This window comes from Struthio camelus, chromosome 30 (assembly GCF_040807025.1).
Source record: "Struthio camelus isolate bStrCam1 chromosome 30, bStrCam1.hap1, whole genome shotgun sequence".
NCBI classification, from domain to species: domain Eukaryota; kingdom Metazoa; phylum Chordata; class Aves; order Struthioniformes; family Struthionidae; genus Struthio; species Struthio camelus.
Genome location: NC_090971.1, coordinates 3,863,616 through 3,880,309, shown reverse-complemented (window position 1 = coordinate 3,880,309; position 16,694 = coordinate 3,863,616). Strand labels below are relative to the sequence as shown.

Genomic DNA, 16,694 nt, shown 5'->3' with positions numbered 1-16,694 from the left:
AGACCAGAGCCTCTGTCAAACAAACCCATAAACTATAGAGTGCACGGGCCAAGCACACACAACGGGAGCCAAGAGCAGGGGAACAACAGCCCCCATTTATTTAGATTATAATGCAGCAAGGGAAGGCTTGTTTACGACAAAAGGAAAATATGCCTCAGTCAGTCAATCACATGCTCTGGCTGCCTCTAATTGGAAACAGAGGCTTGTGCTCGGTGGAAACTGCCACCTTTGTTCTCCGAATCCGTATTTCAACACCACACCGGGCAGCCTCTCCTCTGGACGGCTTTCCTTAATAGCCAAAGCGCTGAGCAGGCCAGGAGGAAGACAGGTGACCGGACAGGTAGGGAACTTGCTGCCCTGGGCAGACCTGGCAGCTGCTGGAATTATTAAGCTCATGATTAACCCTTCCCCAACACAGTAAGATTCTCCTCATCATCTACCCCGCCCAAAGGAAGGACATTTTCTTCATTTTAGAGACACATCTCCATTCCTGGGTTTCACTAACGCACTGCCATGCAGGCGCTGGGTTAAGTCCCTGCTTCCCCAAATTTCTAATGGGGAGCTGGTAAAGAACAACTCAAGCTGGGTAAAAATGGGATTGAATCTCTTTGCCACGAACCCACAAATGAAAAGGGCTCGCTGACCCCCTTCACCAAGTCAAGTTAGGGCTCTTTTTAACCCCTGCTCAGCTACAGACACGCACACATACACAAAAAAAAAAAGACCCCAAAGCCCCAGCTCCTTCAGACTGTGGTCCTAGGAGGAGCAATCTCAGTGTGTCCTTTGTGTGTAGCTGCCGGGAGCGGAGCTGTTGTAAAAGAATAGCTGGAAAAAAAAAGAATATATGGAAACGAGGCACTTGGTGTGAGCAGCTGCTAACGTGTCTTTTCCAAGGGGTAACGGGTGGACAATTGTTTGAAGAAACAGATACTGAAAATGAACACTGTGACAATATGGCAAAAGAGTCCGAAGTGGCTATTTACAACTCAGCTGTACACAATGCCATTGTAACATTTAAGCAATCGCGTGCTTCACACGCTACAGGCAGCTCCGATGACAACTCCCTGGCTCCTCTACCCTGCATGCAGCACAGTTAGTATCTGTGCTCTACTTGTTGCATAAGGCACCAAGGTTTCTGCAATGTGCATCTGGAATGCCTTGGAGGGTCTCAGACTCAGCTCTAGAGAGCCAGAATCATGCTCATCACAGTGCTAAAGAAGCTGCTAGTGCACAGACATGCTTTGGCTATCGCGTCTGTAGGATCCTCCTCACTGTTGAGCTGAGCGGGGAATAGGAAATCGTCATCTATTTCCAAAGATCCTGATGCATTTTCTTTTACTTCTTCACGATCTCTGATCAAACTGTGCAGTAGGACTGAATCAGTACTGAACTTGTACCAGCGCCTTTCAGCCTGCCAAGAGGAACGCAAGCGTGCAGTGCTGTTTGCATGGTTTATATATGCCATGCGCAGAACCCCATTTCCCGAAGCATTTTTGGGGCTCCAGAGATAGAAGACGACAAAATCCATTTGCAAAAAAACATTTGCAGAATCTCTGCTTCCTCACTGGGGCTCCTTGAATGTCATGATGAGTTCTCTCTGCTCTTTGCTAATGGCCTGGAAGGAAAACAAACAAATATCAAACTCTTTTCACCACAGATGCCAGTGTTTAGAACACAAGGCAGCACTGACATAAAACAGAGCCTCATGTACACCGCTGTCCCCAGCACGTACAGAATACAATCCGTTAATCTTCCTTGTGCGCCCACCCACAAAAGCACCCCACCCAGCACACTCCATTTGGGAGCACGCAGGGGAAAACAGCCAAGACCTCCAGTGAAAATGCCCAGAAAGCCTAGACCTCCCCGGCCGGTTTCTGCAGTCCTTGGCTCCTGGCGAGGCCTTTGATAAGGGCCAGCTTTCAGAAGTCACTCTGCACCCAGCAGCCCAGGCTGGACTTCCTCAGGCCTGAGGTACCAGCCAGGCTGCTCTTCCTCAAACAATTCACATGCCCTTGTCATCCCCTTGCTCTCCATCTCCGAGAGCAGATCCCCGTCACTGCTAGGAGAACTTCACAAGTGAATGAGCAGCACGAGTTTCCTGATCATCTTAAATACGGCACAGTCCTTTGCTGGACAGACTACACAAGACTTTTTCCTTCAGGCTGATGCTGCCTCGGTGCAAAGACACAGGGGGTTTTTACCTGCCAAGCTTGTTTGCGATCTTGTATCAGCTGCTGCAGTTCGGCGATTCTGTCCCTCCCAGCGAGCACGGACTCTGCCAGCTTCTTGTTCTCTTCCTCCTTCTCCTTTAGGACTTTCCGGAGGTAAGCCCTGTGTTTCAGGAGGTACGGCACCATAGCGCTGCAAACGTCTTCCTCTGGGATCCCGCTGGGACGCCTGGGAACGACCAGGGTGTGGAGCGACCAGAGAGCAATAATCTCGCGCAGCAATTATGCTCACACACTCTAATTGGAACTTGAGCCGTTGCCACAATGCATCAACTTGCTGACTCCAGCAATTTACCTTTGGCACTGCCCAAGACCGGATACTTCGGAGGACGGCTATAATGTGAGCATCTAATGGGCACCCCCTCGTGCAGCCCTTAACGAACGGGAGGAGTCCTTCCCGAAACCCTGCAGTCAGTTAAGGCCTTAAGGCAGGGGATATAATTAACTGCCCCAAACACAAAAACACAAAGTCGTTATGATGCTTTCGATTAGAAGACCCAGCCTGCCTTTAGAACAAACGAAAGGCAGCTCACACCACTTCTAGCACCCACCAAGTCCCTGAGCAGCACCTTGCAACAGAAAGCGTCCCTGTGAGCTTCCTATTAGGACAGCGGCTGAGCCTAAAAGGCACGCTGCGCCTTTTGAATTATTCAGCATCATTTTGAGTTTATCTCCCCTCTGGTCCCAGTGGCACTAGACTCCTCCTTGCACAAAGGAAGCGTAACTTTGTGACTTAGAGAAGCACAGGTAAATCTCATTTACAGATGTTTTGGGGACAGTGACGCTGTGGCTAAGACACACGAGGTTTTAAATGCTCCTTTCGAGCGAAGCTTGCAGCACAGGACCCAAACATCACGCAGGAATTGACTGGGGCCCTTGAAGGAATTGGTCTCCGCACACAACCCCTCCAGACTGCTTCCCACAAGACGATCGAGATGTCCCTTACCACGCAGGCTCCTCCTGCTCCTTTGCCTCCTCCACGATCTTATCCAACGAGCTGAAGAGCGCCTCCAGGTTCCCTTCCTCCTTCACCTCCTGAATCTCCTCCTGCGAAGGAAGGACGACACGGGGGTTCAGAAGCACCCAAACGGCACCGACAGGAGCATCGCCGCCGCCAGCCCTCGCCCTTCCCTGACCGAGGCAGCCGCTATTCCGGGGGAGAGGCAGCGGTCTGGGACGACCTCGGGGGCGCACTCTTCGCTTTCCGTTTATTTTTTTCTGCTTGAGAAAAAGCATTTGGCTTCTCTTTCCGCTTCTCCGTCAGGGATATTCGGTGCGTTCGGTCGTCGCGCCCCGAGGCCTCGAGTTCCCCCCCCACCAGGACGCGCTGCCCCGCTCACCTTGATGGAGGCCTGCAGCTGGGAGATGAACTGGTCGTAAATGCTCCTGGTCAGCTCGGGCTGCAGCCGGTAGAAGTGGCGGTAGCAGTTCACAAACCTCTGGTAGCTGCGAAAGACCCAAAACGGTCGTTTTTTTAATTTTTTTTTTTTTTTCGCGGGGTGGGGGGGGAGGAACCGGGGCAGGACTGCGGCCAAGCCCCAAATCTCGCGAGAGCTCCGCAGCTCTCGCGAGACGCCCAGCCGTTTCCCCCCCCTCCCCACCCCGCGCAGGCCCTCTCGCGAGACTTCGCCGCCGCCGCCGCCTCACCTCCCCGCCGCCACCAGCTTCTCCAGGAAGGTGTCCACCACGGCGGCGAAGAGCTGGCCGCGACCTGGCGCCGCCGGGGCCGCCGCCGCCGCCTCGCCGCCATCACCGCCCTCCTCCTCCTCCTTCTTCTCCTCCTCCTCGGCGCCGCCGCGCACCGCCGCCTCCGCCATCTTCAACCGCCAAAAGGCCCGGCCGCCGCCTATTGGCCGCCGCCGCGAGGCACCGCTCCCATTGGCCGCCGCGCGGGCCACACCCACGTGGGGGGGCGGTGGCGTAGTGCGCATGCGGAGTCCCCCCCCCCCCCCCCCGGCGCAATGAAAAACGCGACGAAACGATGCGATAAATAACAAAAAAACTTTAATGACGCTGCTCGGGGACTCGTTACACCATCAGCGGCGGCGAGACCCCCCCCCTTTCCCAGGACGCCCCCCCCCGCCCCCCAGGCCCGGTCCCAGCCCCGGGGGCCCCGTGGCCACCGAGGTGCAAAGCCCTCGAGCGGTGCAAAGCCAGGCCAGGGGCATGCAGGGGTGCGGGGAGCGTGTGCGGGGGGGGACCGGTAACGGACCGCAGCCACCTGAACAGCAATTGCAAAACACGACTTGCCCCAGAGGCAAGGGGACCCCCCCCCAGGCCCCCCCTGGCCCGGGGGCTGGAGCAGCACAGCGGGAATTAGTCAAACCACACGGGGTTGAAACGCTTCACCTGCCACGTTACAGTAGGAAACGACGCTCCGGCCACTACAGTAGGCTGGTAAAACGCAACGGGCCGTCCTCAAAACCTCCACCCCCGGCGGAGCTCGACGACTACTATCCCTCGGCCCGATCGCGCCGTAAAAGCGCCCGATCGAGGCTGAAGAACACAAGGGAGGAAGCATAAACTGAGTACAGCACAGAAAGAGAAGGAAAAGAGACAGATCACTCACGGTTTTTTGCCTTGCAAACGTATTCCACTGCTTGTAAGAGTTAACCAGAACTAACAGCACTAAAAAGGAGGACTCCGCGCTTTTCCAAACCGTCTAATCCACAGTTTCAGGTGCTGTGCCTGCTTTAGCTGTTTTTTTTGGCTTTTTTTTTAGCTTCGTGCACAATCACCTGCATTGTTTTTTCCACAGTCACTCTCTGCTGGGTAGGTCTCTCCTAGTGCTGCTTAAAAGATAAAAAAGCTTTAAAATAAGAAAGCGTGGTTGTGAAATTACAGACACCGGCAGACTCGCTTGGCGAGTGCACTAACTGAAACTAATTGAATTAAAGGTCTGTAAAGTTCGTTTGATTAGTTAGCAGAACTTCTCTGGTTAAGAGAAAAATATTAAGCTCGAGACTGTCTCCCTAAAGTTGCGGTGTCTGCCACTTGCCCTGACGCACACTGAGAACTACCCTGTTGGTAGCCGTCAAATGCCGATTCCTCCTCTTATTTTTGTTAATACCGGTATCACTACTGCCTCTGCACAAGACCAGGGCTACTACACACTCGGGACGCTTCCTTGCGATTTTGTGACGCTGCTATTCCACTTCATAATCTTTACAGCAGAATCGGCTATTACAGAATGAGCCGATTTAAACGGAAGAGCCTTTTAAACAACAAACAAATCCAACAGAAGAGCAGCTTGCAGAACACGCTGCTTCAACAGCTCTGCCACTGGCTCAGGCATACATCATCCTACTTAACGCTGCAGAAAACAGTTAAAAGCGGGATTAAAAAACCCCTTTGAACACTCCTCTGCAACCCTATTTAAGAGGTGGTGCTGAGCCTTAAGACCAAGTTCTGCCCTTGAACATAAAAGTCACTCCCTGACTTCAGCAGCAACTGTCTGGACTTATTCCACCCGCAACAGACGCTGTGGCACATCCAGTCTCTGCACAGGGGCCTAACGGCAAGAGCCGCACTTAGTCCAAGGTGAAAAGGCAGCTGAGAGACTGGCAGCAGCCACAGTTTAGCAGGATCAACCCTACAACCACGAATCCCTTGTTACGGCAGCGAGATGAACAGAGGCAGTAACTTTTCTGTCTCAGCTACACATGCCACTTCTCTGGAAGTGTCTCTCTCACCTGTCAGACACACAGCTAACCACGTGCGGGCCGGCATCACAAGATGCTCATCTCAAATATTGAGACTAGCAATCCCTTCTTTCTTCCTCCACAAAGAGCAGTCTCTCGCTTCACAACTTGACTGTGAGTTTTCACCTGGTAAGAAACACCCCATAGCTTAAGATTTTGATCCAGCGAGAGTGTGTAAAGGATTGTCCTTGCCCTTCCCAAACAGGATAAGCAGGATTTAAACTTACACTGTAGTAGCGAACCATTATTTCTTATTCAATATGAACATGCCAATTAGGTTTGGACTGGATCAAAAGCCAGTAGAAGCTTTTTTCTTCCCCACCTCATACCCAGTTGTGGCTCAAATCATGGTCAGCTGCCAGCTTGGCTGCCAGCAGCACAGCAACCTGGCACGCTTCCCCCACGCTCTGGACTTGTTTGTGCTTAAACCGACTGAAGGTGGGAAGCAGCAGCAGCCTCCATTTCCCCTGAACATGCAGTATTGACACTCACATTGAACAAGGCCACAGAACCACTCAGTCCCCCACAAATCAGAATAAGCTTCCCTGGAATAAAAAAAAAAGTTAAATAACAACAGATTAAAAACATAGGTTAGGTGTCAAAATTACCATCAACTAATTACAGACAGCCAACACGATTCTTAACTTGCCTAACAGCTGGTTTGCTGTTTGAAGGATGAGAGATAGGAAACATTTTCCAAGAATGTACAAAAAAAGGTATGTACAGAGCTATTCCAAAGGCAGTACATAAGGTCTTAAGTGGCTCCAGGTTACTGTCTTCTCACATCTTCTAGAAATAAAAGTGGACGATTGGGAACATTTACTTGTCTATACTATTTTTCCACCTTCCCACAGTACAATTGCAATCAGCACACAACCCACCAGAGGGCTCTGCTGCAGTCTGTTAGATGGCCCTGCTCAGAAGTTTGGCAAACTAAAATAATTTAAAGAATGAGCTGGCTTTTGCTCCAACTGGTAAATCTTTAATTTAAAAAAAAAAGGGAATTAAGAACTTGCCAGGATTCATTCACACACCTGGCTGCTCTTGAGGGAACTGTCACAGGCAAAGAGCACTGCCAAAGGTCACATTTTTGATGATTTTAACCAGAAACAGCAGCAGAGCATTGTACTGCAATCAGATCTAAAGAGGTGAATTGCTGTTGCTCTTGCTTCTGCCTTGTACTGTGAAACCTGCTCCCTGTTAGCTAGAGACAAAGGAGACTCCAGCTGCCTCTCCTCCTGAGCTTTCAACCGCGACGGTCCAAATCCAGAAGGTTCAAAAGAAGGTTTCTCTCCCACTAGCTGCCTCTACCAGTGTCTCGAATCCACCAGCTCCGGGCGGAGGCTCAGCTTCTTCAGAGTTTCATATCCCACCACGATGACGATGGTGGAGGGAGTGGCTGAGATGATGCGGGCAGAGAGGCCTTTCGTCAGGCCCCAGGGACCTTCCTCTGCCATGAGCTGTTTGAAGGTGAGGATGATGGAGCTCTTGCCTTCCACCTGCAAAGCCAGAACAAAGACATTCACAGAGCTGCTAGATGTCATGCAGAGCTGCTCTGGGGTTCTGCTCTGGCAGAAGCCTCTATGGAGGCTACAGATCAGCCAGTCCAATAGCCTTACCCAGTGTCCGAGGGGGGGAAAAAAAAGCAAAAAAAAAGGAAGAAGTCCTAAAGAGGGGGCCGTAAGTGGGGTCTGCCACTAGACCTGCCTCCTCCTTCCCTCCCACCGTCCCCATCTAGAAGCTGGTGGGCCAACACAACAGCTCGAGTATCAGTAAAACTGATATTGTTGGAAGCACCTCTCCTTTTCTGAAGGGTGGCACATCTGATGGGAAATCTCATTTGAGCCATCTGGGTAGGTGAAGCTGGCCTCGCTACCTGAGCTGCCTCCCATTAACACCCAGTGCAATTTAAGCAGTGCGATATCTAGGACAGAACAACCTAGGAACAGGGAGAAGGAGGTTCATTTACCCGAAGCCACAGATCAAAGGGCTGAGACTGAACCCCCACCCCTGCGTCATTCCATGGTTGCAGATAGTCTTGCCGCAGGCTGAGCTCTTACCTGCACCCGAGCCCTGATGACATCCATGGGGTTGGTGAGCGTGGAAGCTGTAGCAGCTGCAAGTGGCCCTGATATAGCTTGCAGGAGGAGATGGGGACAGTCTTTAGGAGTCAAGCTAGAAAGCTGTTCTGGGAATGGGAGGGAGAGTAAAGTTATAGACAAGTGGCTGCTTACCAGTTCCTTAACTCCACCTGCTCATTTAGCCTGATCTGCAACAGGCAGAATCCCTGATTTACAGCCTGTTGCATCCACCCGCAGCACATCTGTGTGGTGTTCTCTGAAAAGTCAGCAAAATGCAGGGAGCAAGCCCCCAAAAACGCCCTCGGCAGCGCAGCGCTCCACTGCCAGAGCCTTCAATCAGCTCAAATGCAAGATTTCTCGGACCTGCTGGGCAAACAGAGCAGCAAGAGCTTGTATCTCCCCAAAACAGACCATGGAAACATTCACCCCTCCTTTCAAAGGCAGGGGGGGAGCTTTTAGACAAGACTATCGCAAGTTGCTTGCACAACTCCAGAAGGCCATCACCACTACTTAGCAGATTGTCCAGGTGATATCCACATGATGTCCTGCTGTGGGACTTCCATGAAGGACAGTGCTTTGTATTGCTCCTATCAGGGATTTCTTCGGTCTGCTTTTGTTCTCTGGCAAACAGGATTTTAACCTGAATCACTGCCAGCAGCGTACTTTGAGCCTTGAGGCAGGTTCGATGACCCCTGTGTCGGCAGCCAAGACCAGCACGCTGTCCAGGGACAGCGAAAGGAGGAAGAGCCAGTGTGCAAGCGGCTGCAGAAGGGATGCGTTGACCACTCAGGCCTACCTTTAAGCATCATCTTGATTTCCATGGTGAAAGGCTAAAAAAAGGGAGCAAACATCTAGTAAAAGCAAGCTCTATTCTCTCCCTATTAACACTCCATTACTTGTTCTTAGATGCTTGCATTTGAGTGTTTTTGCAATGGAAGTCTTACAGTTGAATGTTGTGTTTTTGTATTAAAAAACCAAAAAACCAAAAACACACACTTGCATCTGAGGAAGAGGACTGAAAATATGAGTGGAGCTGAGATAGACAGTGAAGGGAGCAGCTGCAGCAAAGCTCAAACGAGGTGAACATCCCAAGCTGCTACCAGAACGTGCCTGCATTGAAAAGCAAGCCAGGCACCTGAGACACCTGCATTTTTAAGAATAGGACTAGACTTCCAGGATTTACCTTAAGCTTAGTACAGTGAAATTTAAGCCCATCATTATCACCACTTTGAGCTAGATGGTTATTAAGCAAATACTGGTCTAAAAACCACATGCAAAGCTACATGACAAATCAAAAGGATTATTGGGGGAGGGGGAAAAAAGTTAGCTGGCCAATGTCTTTAGTATCTGGGAACGGCCTGAGCCTTACCAGAGCTGAGCTAGGGAGAGAGAACATACTGTCAAGTACAGTTCTGTATCACAAGGCTTGATGCCAGTTTTAAAGTTAAGGAAACTGGAGCATGATCTTACTTAGACACACAGCCACAGACAAATTGGCATTTGTCTCTGCCTACTGCTTTGTTCTGTTATGGGATTTCAGGCTCTAGAAGTCTTTTTGCTGTATACAAGAACCCTGAGTCCATGTGAACAGAAATACAAATTAGACTCATTCAGCGAGTTAAAAACTCTGCCAATACCGCTGCCCAAGCGGAAAGCAAGCGTTACTCAGGATTAGCAGAAGGGGAAAGCTAAAGCAGATGCATCAAGTCCCTTTTGCCCAAAGCCACCTAGTTTCAAGCCCTCTCGCGCTCAGATCCCTGTTTTTTAACACTGCATTTAGAACTACGCTGCTCTGTTAGATTTCCTCTGCAGCATTGTTTAAAGTGGATTCATCTACTTGTTCAAGATAGGTTCTGCTCCAATCCCAAATCAAAGCAGGAAAGCAAATCCTGCTGGGTCCACAGTTTCAGACTTGATCTCTGGGGCTTCTAGGTCTCCTGAGACAAGATACACCCAAAGCCTCCTTTCACTTACCGGCATAGAAGTGGTAGAAGGGCCACCAAACTGCACTGTTGGGAATATAGGTGAGCAGCGAGGCCACATAGCCCCTATAGAAGCCTCTGAAGCCATCAGCCTTGAAGATCTGTACAATGATGTCCTTGGTTTGGCCAAAGACCAACATCCGCTTGCCGTCTTGGTTCTGCACCTTGAACCTGCCCATGCTTTCCCCCTTCCTCTGCATCATGAGGTGCTGGGAGACCACATCGATGGGTACCGTGATGCTCTGGGCCACCAGGGAGGCTGAGCCACCTGCCACCAGAGACTTCACAGCGTTGTTGTTGTTGTACCGTGACACATACTTTCGAGTGAGCTCGTACGTTGTCACGTAGCACTGGCCAGAGATCAGGGTGAAAGTGTTGACCAAAAAGCCACGGTAGAGCCCAGCCGTCCCTTCTGTCCGCAGGATTTTCACAAAGGCATCAAAGGTCCCGTTGTAGAGGCTCTTGCCCTTCTGAACCTGCAACCGTGTCCGGATGAGTGTGAAAGGGTAAACGCTCACCCGGATCATCATAGTCATGCAAATCCCAAACACGTAGAACTTCCTCTTGTCCAGGTGCTCCCACTCGATGATGGGGATGTTGCGTTTGTCCTCCATGACTCCCTGGAGTTGGGAAGGAGAGGTGGTATGCCCCAGATCTACCTCAAAAGTGCAGAGTGGACTCAGGCCCAGCCCACGTATCTTAAGTGCCCGGATTCGAAGTGCTGTTACCTGGAAAGGGAGAGACACTTTCAGAAGATGATTAAGCACCTAAGTTAACTTAAACAGCCTACACATCACCTAACTTTGCTTATCTTGCCTGAAGTGGATAGGGAGCACTCGCATAAAACATTTTGCTGGCAGAGCGACGGGACTAATGTCTGGCAGAAGGGCCATAACACACAGCTGATGGCAGCAGATTCTGAAGTCACCACAGCTATTTGTTAAACCCCGACAGCAGTCTGTACACACAACAGTACTCGCCAAGCTTCAGACTACTCTGCTGTAAAGCAAAGCTTGCCAGACTTTGTAAAGCACTTTGACATCTGCGGAGGAAGAGTGCTGCTCCAGCAGTGACTACTACCTTTTAACAAACAGGCAGGAATATGGACTGTCAACCAAAGCAGCTTCTCTCCAGTCATTCTGGGTTTGTGAAGAAGGCCACCTTTCCGTTCCAGGCCCTGTACAAAGAAAGCAGTGACACACTGTGAAGTCTCCATACACGTTCTCGGATTCCCCACACAAATCAGATGTGCTTTTCAGGGCATTTCAATTTCTCCTTTCCTGAAGCTGAAGGGCAACGCAAGCCTTGAGGAGGGGGAAGAAGGGGTAGTGAAAGCAGGAGCAAGAGGCAAGAGCAAAGAGTTATAGAGTCTCCGTGCTGATGGCCAAGATCCTGAAAAGAAAGGGTTAAAAATCGCAGCTTGGTTGAGCAGGGCCTAACTGCACTTTTCAGCTAAGGTGAAAAAAGTTCATCCTCACTTCCATTACTGGATAATCCCCTCTGGTACGACAGCACTTGCAAACCTGCCATCCCTCCACTTTTGGCAGCATTCAGAAGATCAGGAGCTGAGGGACTGCAAGGCGAGTTGAGGAGCCAAGGGGAATTCTTGCCACAGGTCAAGCCAGGAGGTGCTCCTGGTTCAGCCTCCTCACCTGACACGTCACCGCTGCGTCTCCACCCCACGGACAACGGAGTCCCAGCAGTCACCGCCAACCACTTCCCCAGAACACGGCTCAGTCACTCCATCTGTCTCCCTTTGGGTATTGTCTGCTCTAACTTGCTGCGTTTCTAACCAGGCTTGGAACAAGCCTGGCTCCTGGCAGGGCCAGGCATATATAAACAAAAAGAAAAGAGCGTCTCAAAAGACCAACCCAGCATAAAAAGTGATTATTTCACTGACCAGTGGGACTGTCCTTTTGTATCAAAAAAAGCCTACAGGTCTTCTGGAATAACAGCCTGCTAAATTACTACAACGGGCCTGAATGCAGTCACATCAAGGCTTCTGTACCAGGCGCTGGTAAAGGGTTCTTTCAAGTCTTACGTACAGGCACAAGCTGAATATGCATAAAATTATTGAGAACAGAGTAACACTAAGTAACCCCACTTGTAAACGCAGGAACTGGAACGAGTGTGCCAGAGAGCCAGAAATGGATGCTTCACTTCAAATCTGTATTTTCACTCAGTCTAGATTATTCCACATGAGATGAAGTCAACACCCTACAGCAACTCTGGTGCCATTTTACACTGTCAGAGTAACGCAGAAAGGCCTTAGCATAAATACGCCTCCAAATTGCAGGCTTCACGAAGAGAGCTTAAACAACAAAGTCTGAATTGGTTAGAGATGCACTAAGAAAATGACTGGCAGTTATTTACCTCTGGCATAGAGATTTTAAGATTATGAAATTATGGTGTGTTTGGGGGTTGTTATTAACAAAGCATTTCCATTCCCGTCTGCCAACAAAATATTTACTTAACCTCAGCAAACAGTGTTACAGGTTGTCACAGCTCCTGTTGATGGACAGTGAAGTTAAAAATACTCAAAGGGCACCTGGGTCCACAGGAGTGTGTGTGTGGGGGGAACACCCTATTTTACATAGTACAAAGAAAACTGCAGTTCATTGTTATAGTCAGATAACGCATAACAAAGCTAATGGCTTGTCTAAACAAAAGTTGTATTGCTTTAATTATAATTAAAGCATTACTGCTTCAGGAATACAGGCATAATTAGACAGTATAAAGCTTCCTATACAGGAATTATCTGCCCACAGCACCTATAAAACACATTATTCCATTCATGCTATGAGTCCCACTAGTTTAATATTCTATATAAAAAAAGAGTAAAGTCTAGCCAGTGCAATTTCCTCGAAACCTGAGGGTTTAATCTGCACTCCAAATTCCTCTGTCACCCAGGAACTGAACCATTTATGTCCAGAGCTCTGCAGCTAGAAGGTAAGGTGTCCCTGCTAAGAAAAATCCTCATGGCTTTAATGGGGGGGGGGGGGGAAGTATATATCAAGGATACTTCTTTATTAATAGTTTTAGGTACTATAGTGCTTATTTTTAGAATTTAAGCCATAACCTCTTTGGGAAAATAACCGTACTTTCCTTGGACTCTCATTAATAACTGTCTTCATTCAGGATCTGGATTAGACAACGTCACTTGAGTCCCATGGTCCACAAGCCATTGAAGCAGTAAATTCATCCCGAGGGGAGCTGAGGAGGGAAGGAGCGCCTCACCTCACTAGGGGTGTTTTGATTTGATCACCACAGGCAAAATCCTCGCTCCGCGGAAGACGAGAACGATGCTGAAAGTACTTGTTCTTCTAGAAATTAAATCTAGGGCCTTGCTCTGACCAGCGATCCTGTGGCATCCAGTTTTGGCAATTCTGTGCTGATCTTTCAAGTAACTTTGGGGAGGCAGATATAAAAGTAATTGTCTCAAAAGAACAGACCTGCCCTCTGAAACATAATACAAGTACACCAGCTTCCCTCCCAGGCCGTGGAGTTATTCTGTACTCCAACGCTTCAGCTGCTTCAGCCTTAAACAGTAAATTTAAATATATCTGTATGAATGGTGACTTTTCACCATGAATAGAAAAGCATTTTTTGCACTTCTGCCTCGAATTTAAAGCAGAGGGTTAGAGAGCAGACGGTACCTGCTTCTGCTCTGTCACTATGAAGCAGTGCCCTGCAGGTCACTCTGCAAACATCTTCTAAACCCAGGCTGCAACTCAGCATGAAACCCTCACCCCCACAATTTAACCTCCTGTTAACGCAGCCCCACCAATCCAGCCTCTGAACTCTTTTCGCTACCTCCGTATCTAAATATGATTCTTTGGCAAATAAAGACAGGGCCTTTGTGTACCCCCAGCCAAGGATGCCTCCTGCTCAGCATACTAATGCCCGAGCACCAAGGCCTGGGAACCATCCAGAAATGGGCCGAGAAAACGCCTTTCCAAGCTCCAAGCACTATACGCTGTTGCCTGTGGAGATTCTCTCAAGTGGGAAAGCATGAGATCAAACAAATCCACTACGAGTCTCTTAAAATGTACTTCTTTTATCTGGGCCACGCTATGCTGAATCTGGTCTAACTAGATACCTCCGTCTTCAAAGCCTTTGCTATTGCACTCCTTATATCTATTTCTATCCCAGGGTAAATTTAAGAAAGGCCTCACAAGCACTGAAGATGTGCAGCTCCTTGATGAAGCTCCTCTCTGTAAACGACGCGACAGAAACACTCGAAGGCCAGCGCTTCCCACCCTCCGCTGCCTTCCCCCCCACCTCCTTTGCAAAGGACGCACGTGCACGGGAGCCTCGCAGTGAGGCCATCGGTACAGAAGTCGGGCCAGCCAAAAACCTGAGGCACCCGGGAGCCAGTGAACACGCGCAGATTTTGGCACAGGACCTGCTCAAGGTCACTGAGTTGCTAGCAGCTGAGCGATCAAGAACCCTCCTGTCCCGTCGTCGCCAGGACGTTTGGTGTCACGGGCTACTCCCTCTCCCGCAGTCCCAGAGCGCCGCTACAGCTCCTGTCGCCCCCGAGATGCCTCCATCCCCCTCCCTGCACGCTCCCTGCGCTCCCTGCCTCACAAGCTCGCTGCTGCCCCAGCCGGGCTGCTCTTGCAGCAAGCAGCCCCTTCCCCTGCTTCCCGACCCCAAATCCTGTCTCCCTCGCTTCTCTTCAAGTGGGGAAACCTGCCCCTTCTGCTTGGGCCCAGGCTCGCCCTCACCCCGGCTTCCCTGTGCAAAACGCACCCTAAACGCGCCGCCACCAGCGCCAGGTTACCTGCGGCAGCCTCACGCTGACCCCGCCGGCTCCATCCCCGAAGCCCCTCTGGGGCCAGGGCCCGGCCCGCTACGCTGCCCCCCGCTGAGCATCCCCCGCGCGGGCCCTTCCCCGCTCCCCCCACAGCCCTCACGCTGAACTACTGTCCTGCCTCCACGGCCTTCCTCTGCCCCCCCAAAACTACACCCCTGCCCCACACCGAGCCACCGCTCAGGCAGACCCCGCAACTGCCCCTCCATCCCGACCCACAACTCCCTGTCCCACAGCTGGGCCACCCCAGTCCTCACCCCACCACCTCCTGCCCCACCGCTGAGCCACCCCAATCCTCACCCCATCACCTCCTGCCCCACAGCCGGGCCACCTCAGTCCTCACCCCGACATGTCCTGCCCCACCACTGGGCCACCCCAATCCTCACCCCACAGCTGGGCCACCCCAATCCTGCCCCATCACCTCCTGCCCCACAGATGGGCCACCCCAATCCTCACCCCACAGCTGGGCCATCCCAATCCTCACCCCACCACCTCCTGCCCCACAGATGGGCCACCCCAATCCTCACCCCAACACCTCCTGCCCCACAGATGGGCCACCCCAATCCTCACCCCAATCCTGGGCCACCCCATTCCTCACCCCACCACCTCCTGCCCCACAGATGGGCCACCCCATTCCTCACCCCACCACCTCCTGCCCCACAGATGGGCCACCCCATTCCTCACCCCACCACCTCCTGCCCCACAGATGGGCCACCCCAATCCTCACCCCAACACCTCCTGCCCCACAGATGGGCCACCCCAATCCTCAACCCACAGTCAGGCCACCCCAATCCTCACCCCAACACCTCCTGCCCCACAGATGGGCCACCCCAATCCTCACCCCAACACCTCCTGCCCCACAGCTGGGCCACCCCAATCCTCACCCCAATCCTGGGCCACCCCAATCCTCACCCCACAGCTGGGCCACCCCAATCCTCACCCCAACACCTCCTGCCCCACAGATGGGCCACCCCAATCCCGCCCCACAACTGGCCGCCTCCAGTCTCTCCCGACAACCTCTTGCCCCCCAGCTAGACACCCCCCCGGCCAGCCCCCCCGCCGCCGCCGCCGCCGCCGCCCCCCTCACCTCAGGCGGGCGGGCGGGAGGCCCCCGCCCCGCCGCGCCCCGCCGCCGCCGCCCGCTCCCGCCGCCCCATGGCCCGGCTGCCCCCAGCGCCCCGGCCCGCAGCGCCGGCCGGAAGTGAGCGGCGGGGGAGGAGGAGCGCGTGAGGCCCTCACGCGCCCGCTCGACCAGTCAGCGCCCGGGCAACGGGCGCCATCTCGGAGAAGGGCTGACGCCGCTCCGAAAGGAACCCGCGCGTGCTTCCGGGCCGTAGTAAAGATGGCGGCCAACCTCAGTGCCCCGGAGAAGAAGAACCCGGGGGGGGGGGGAGAGAATGCTAGCGCGCATGCGCACCACCGGCGAGCCTGCTCCTGCGCCCTCGCCTTAAAGGGCCAGAGGCGACCGATAGCTCTTAAAGGGACAGAGCCCATTAACGGCTCTTAAAGGGACAGAGCCCATTACTGACTTGAGTCTTCCCGCAGGAGGCCAAATAACAGCTGCTGCAAAGGGCAGCGGGCACGGCTAGGGGCCATTTCCCCCTTCCTGCAGGGCCGTGGTGCGCGCGCACCCCCGCCAAGCATTGCACACGCGTGCACAACGCCCTCACGCCTCGCACACGCGTGCACAATGCACACGCCCTGCACACGCATGTGCAATGCACACGCTGACACGTTGCACACATTCACACGCACATACCCCCACCACCCCGCCCCCGGCCAACAGGCTGAGCCTGGCCAGGCCTTGGGCCTCTTCAACCCAGCACAACAGCGTCACTTTTCCGTTTTAATAAAAAATAAAATGTACAAAGACCAGGCGGATTTAC

At 52.2% G+C, this 16,694-nt stretch overlaps 2 protein-coding genes across 8 annotated transcripts; both read right to left on the bottom strand.

Moving 5' to 3' along the window:
• Nucleotides 1-67: 67 nt before the first annotated feature.
• On the bottom strand, nt 68-4,106 carry PMF1 (polyamine modulated factor 1). Its single transcript, XM_068922439.1, has 5 exons — nt 3,876-4,106; nt 3,569-3,674; nt 3,175-3,275; nt 2,202-2,397; nt 68-1,615 (listed from the first exon to the last, which is right to left on the bottom strand). Exons 1-5 carry the CDS (start codon nt 4,043-4,045, stop codon nt 1,562-1,564), a joined length of 627 nt encoding a protein of 208 aa, XP_068778540.1. The 5' UTR covers nt 4,046-4,106; the 3' UTR covers nt 68-1,561.
• Nucleotides 4,107-4,215: 109 nt separating this feature from the next.
• Nucleotides 4,216-15,994, bottom strand: SLC25A44 (solute carrier family 25 member 44). 7 transcript variants are annotated; one of them, XM_068922419.1, is made up of 6 exons: nt 15,896-15,913; nt 11,645-11,808; nt 11,073-11,169; nt 9,985-10,720; nt 7,990-8,117; nt 4,216-7,428 (listed from the first exon to the last, which is right to left on the bottom strand). In XM_068922419.1, exons 4-6 carry the CDS (start codon nt 10,604-10,606, stop codon nt 7,237-7,239), a joined length of 942 nt encoding a protein of 313 aa, XP_068778520.1. In that variant the 5' UTR covers nt 10,607-10,720; nt 11,073-11,169; nt 11,645-11,808; nt 15,896-15,913; the 3' UTR covers nt 4,216-7,236. The 7 variants fall into 7 exon arrangements, with proteins under 7 accessions (XP_068778520.1, XP_068778519.1, XP_068778522.1 ...); XM_068922418.1 differs by lacking the exon at nt 15,896-15,913 and adding an exon at nt 13,230-14,366; XM_068922421.1 differs by lacking the exon at nt 15,896-15,913 and adding an exon at nt 13,094-13,182.
• Between the last annotated feature and the right edge of the window lie 700 nt (nt 15,995-16,694).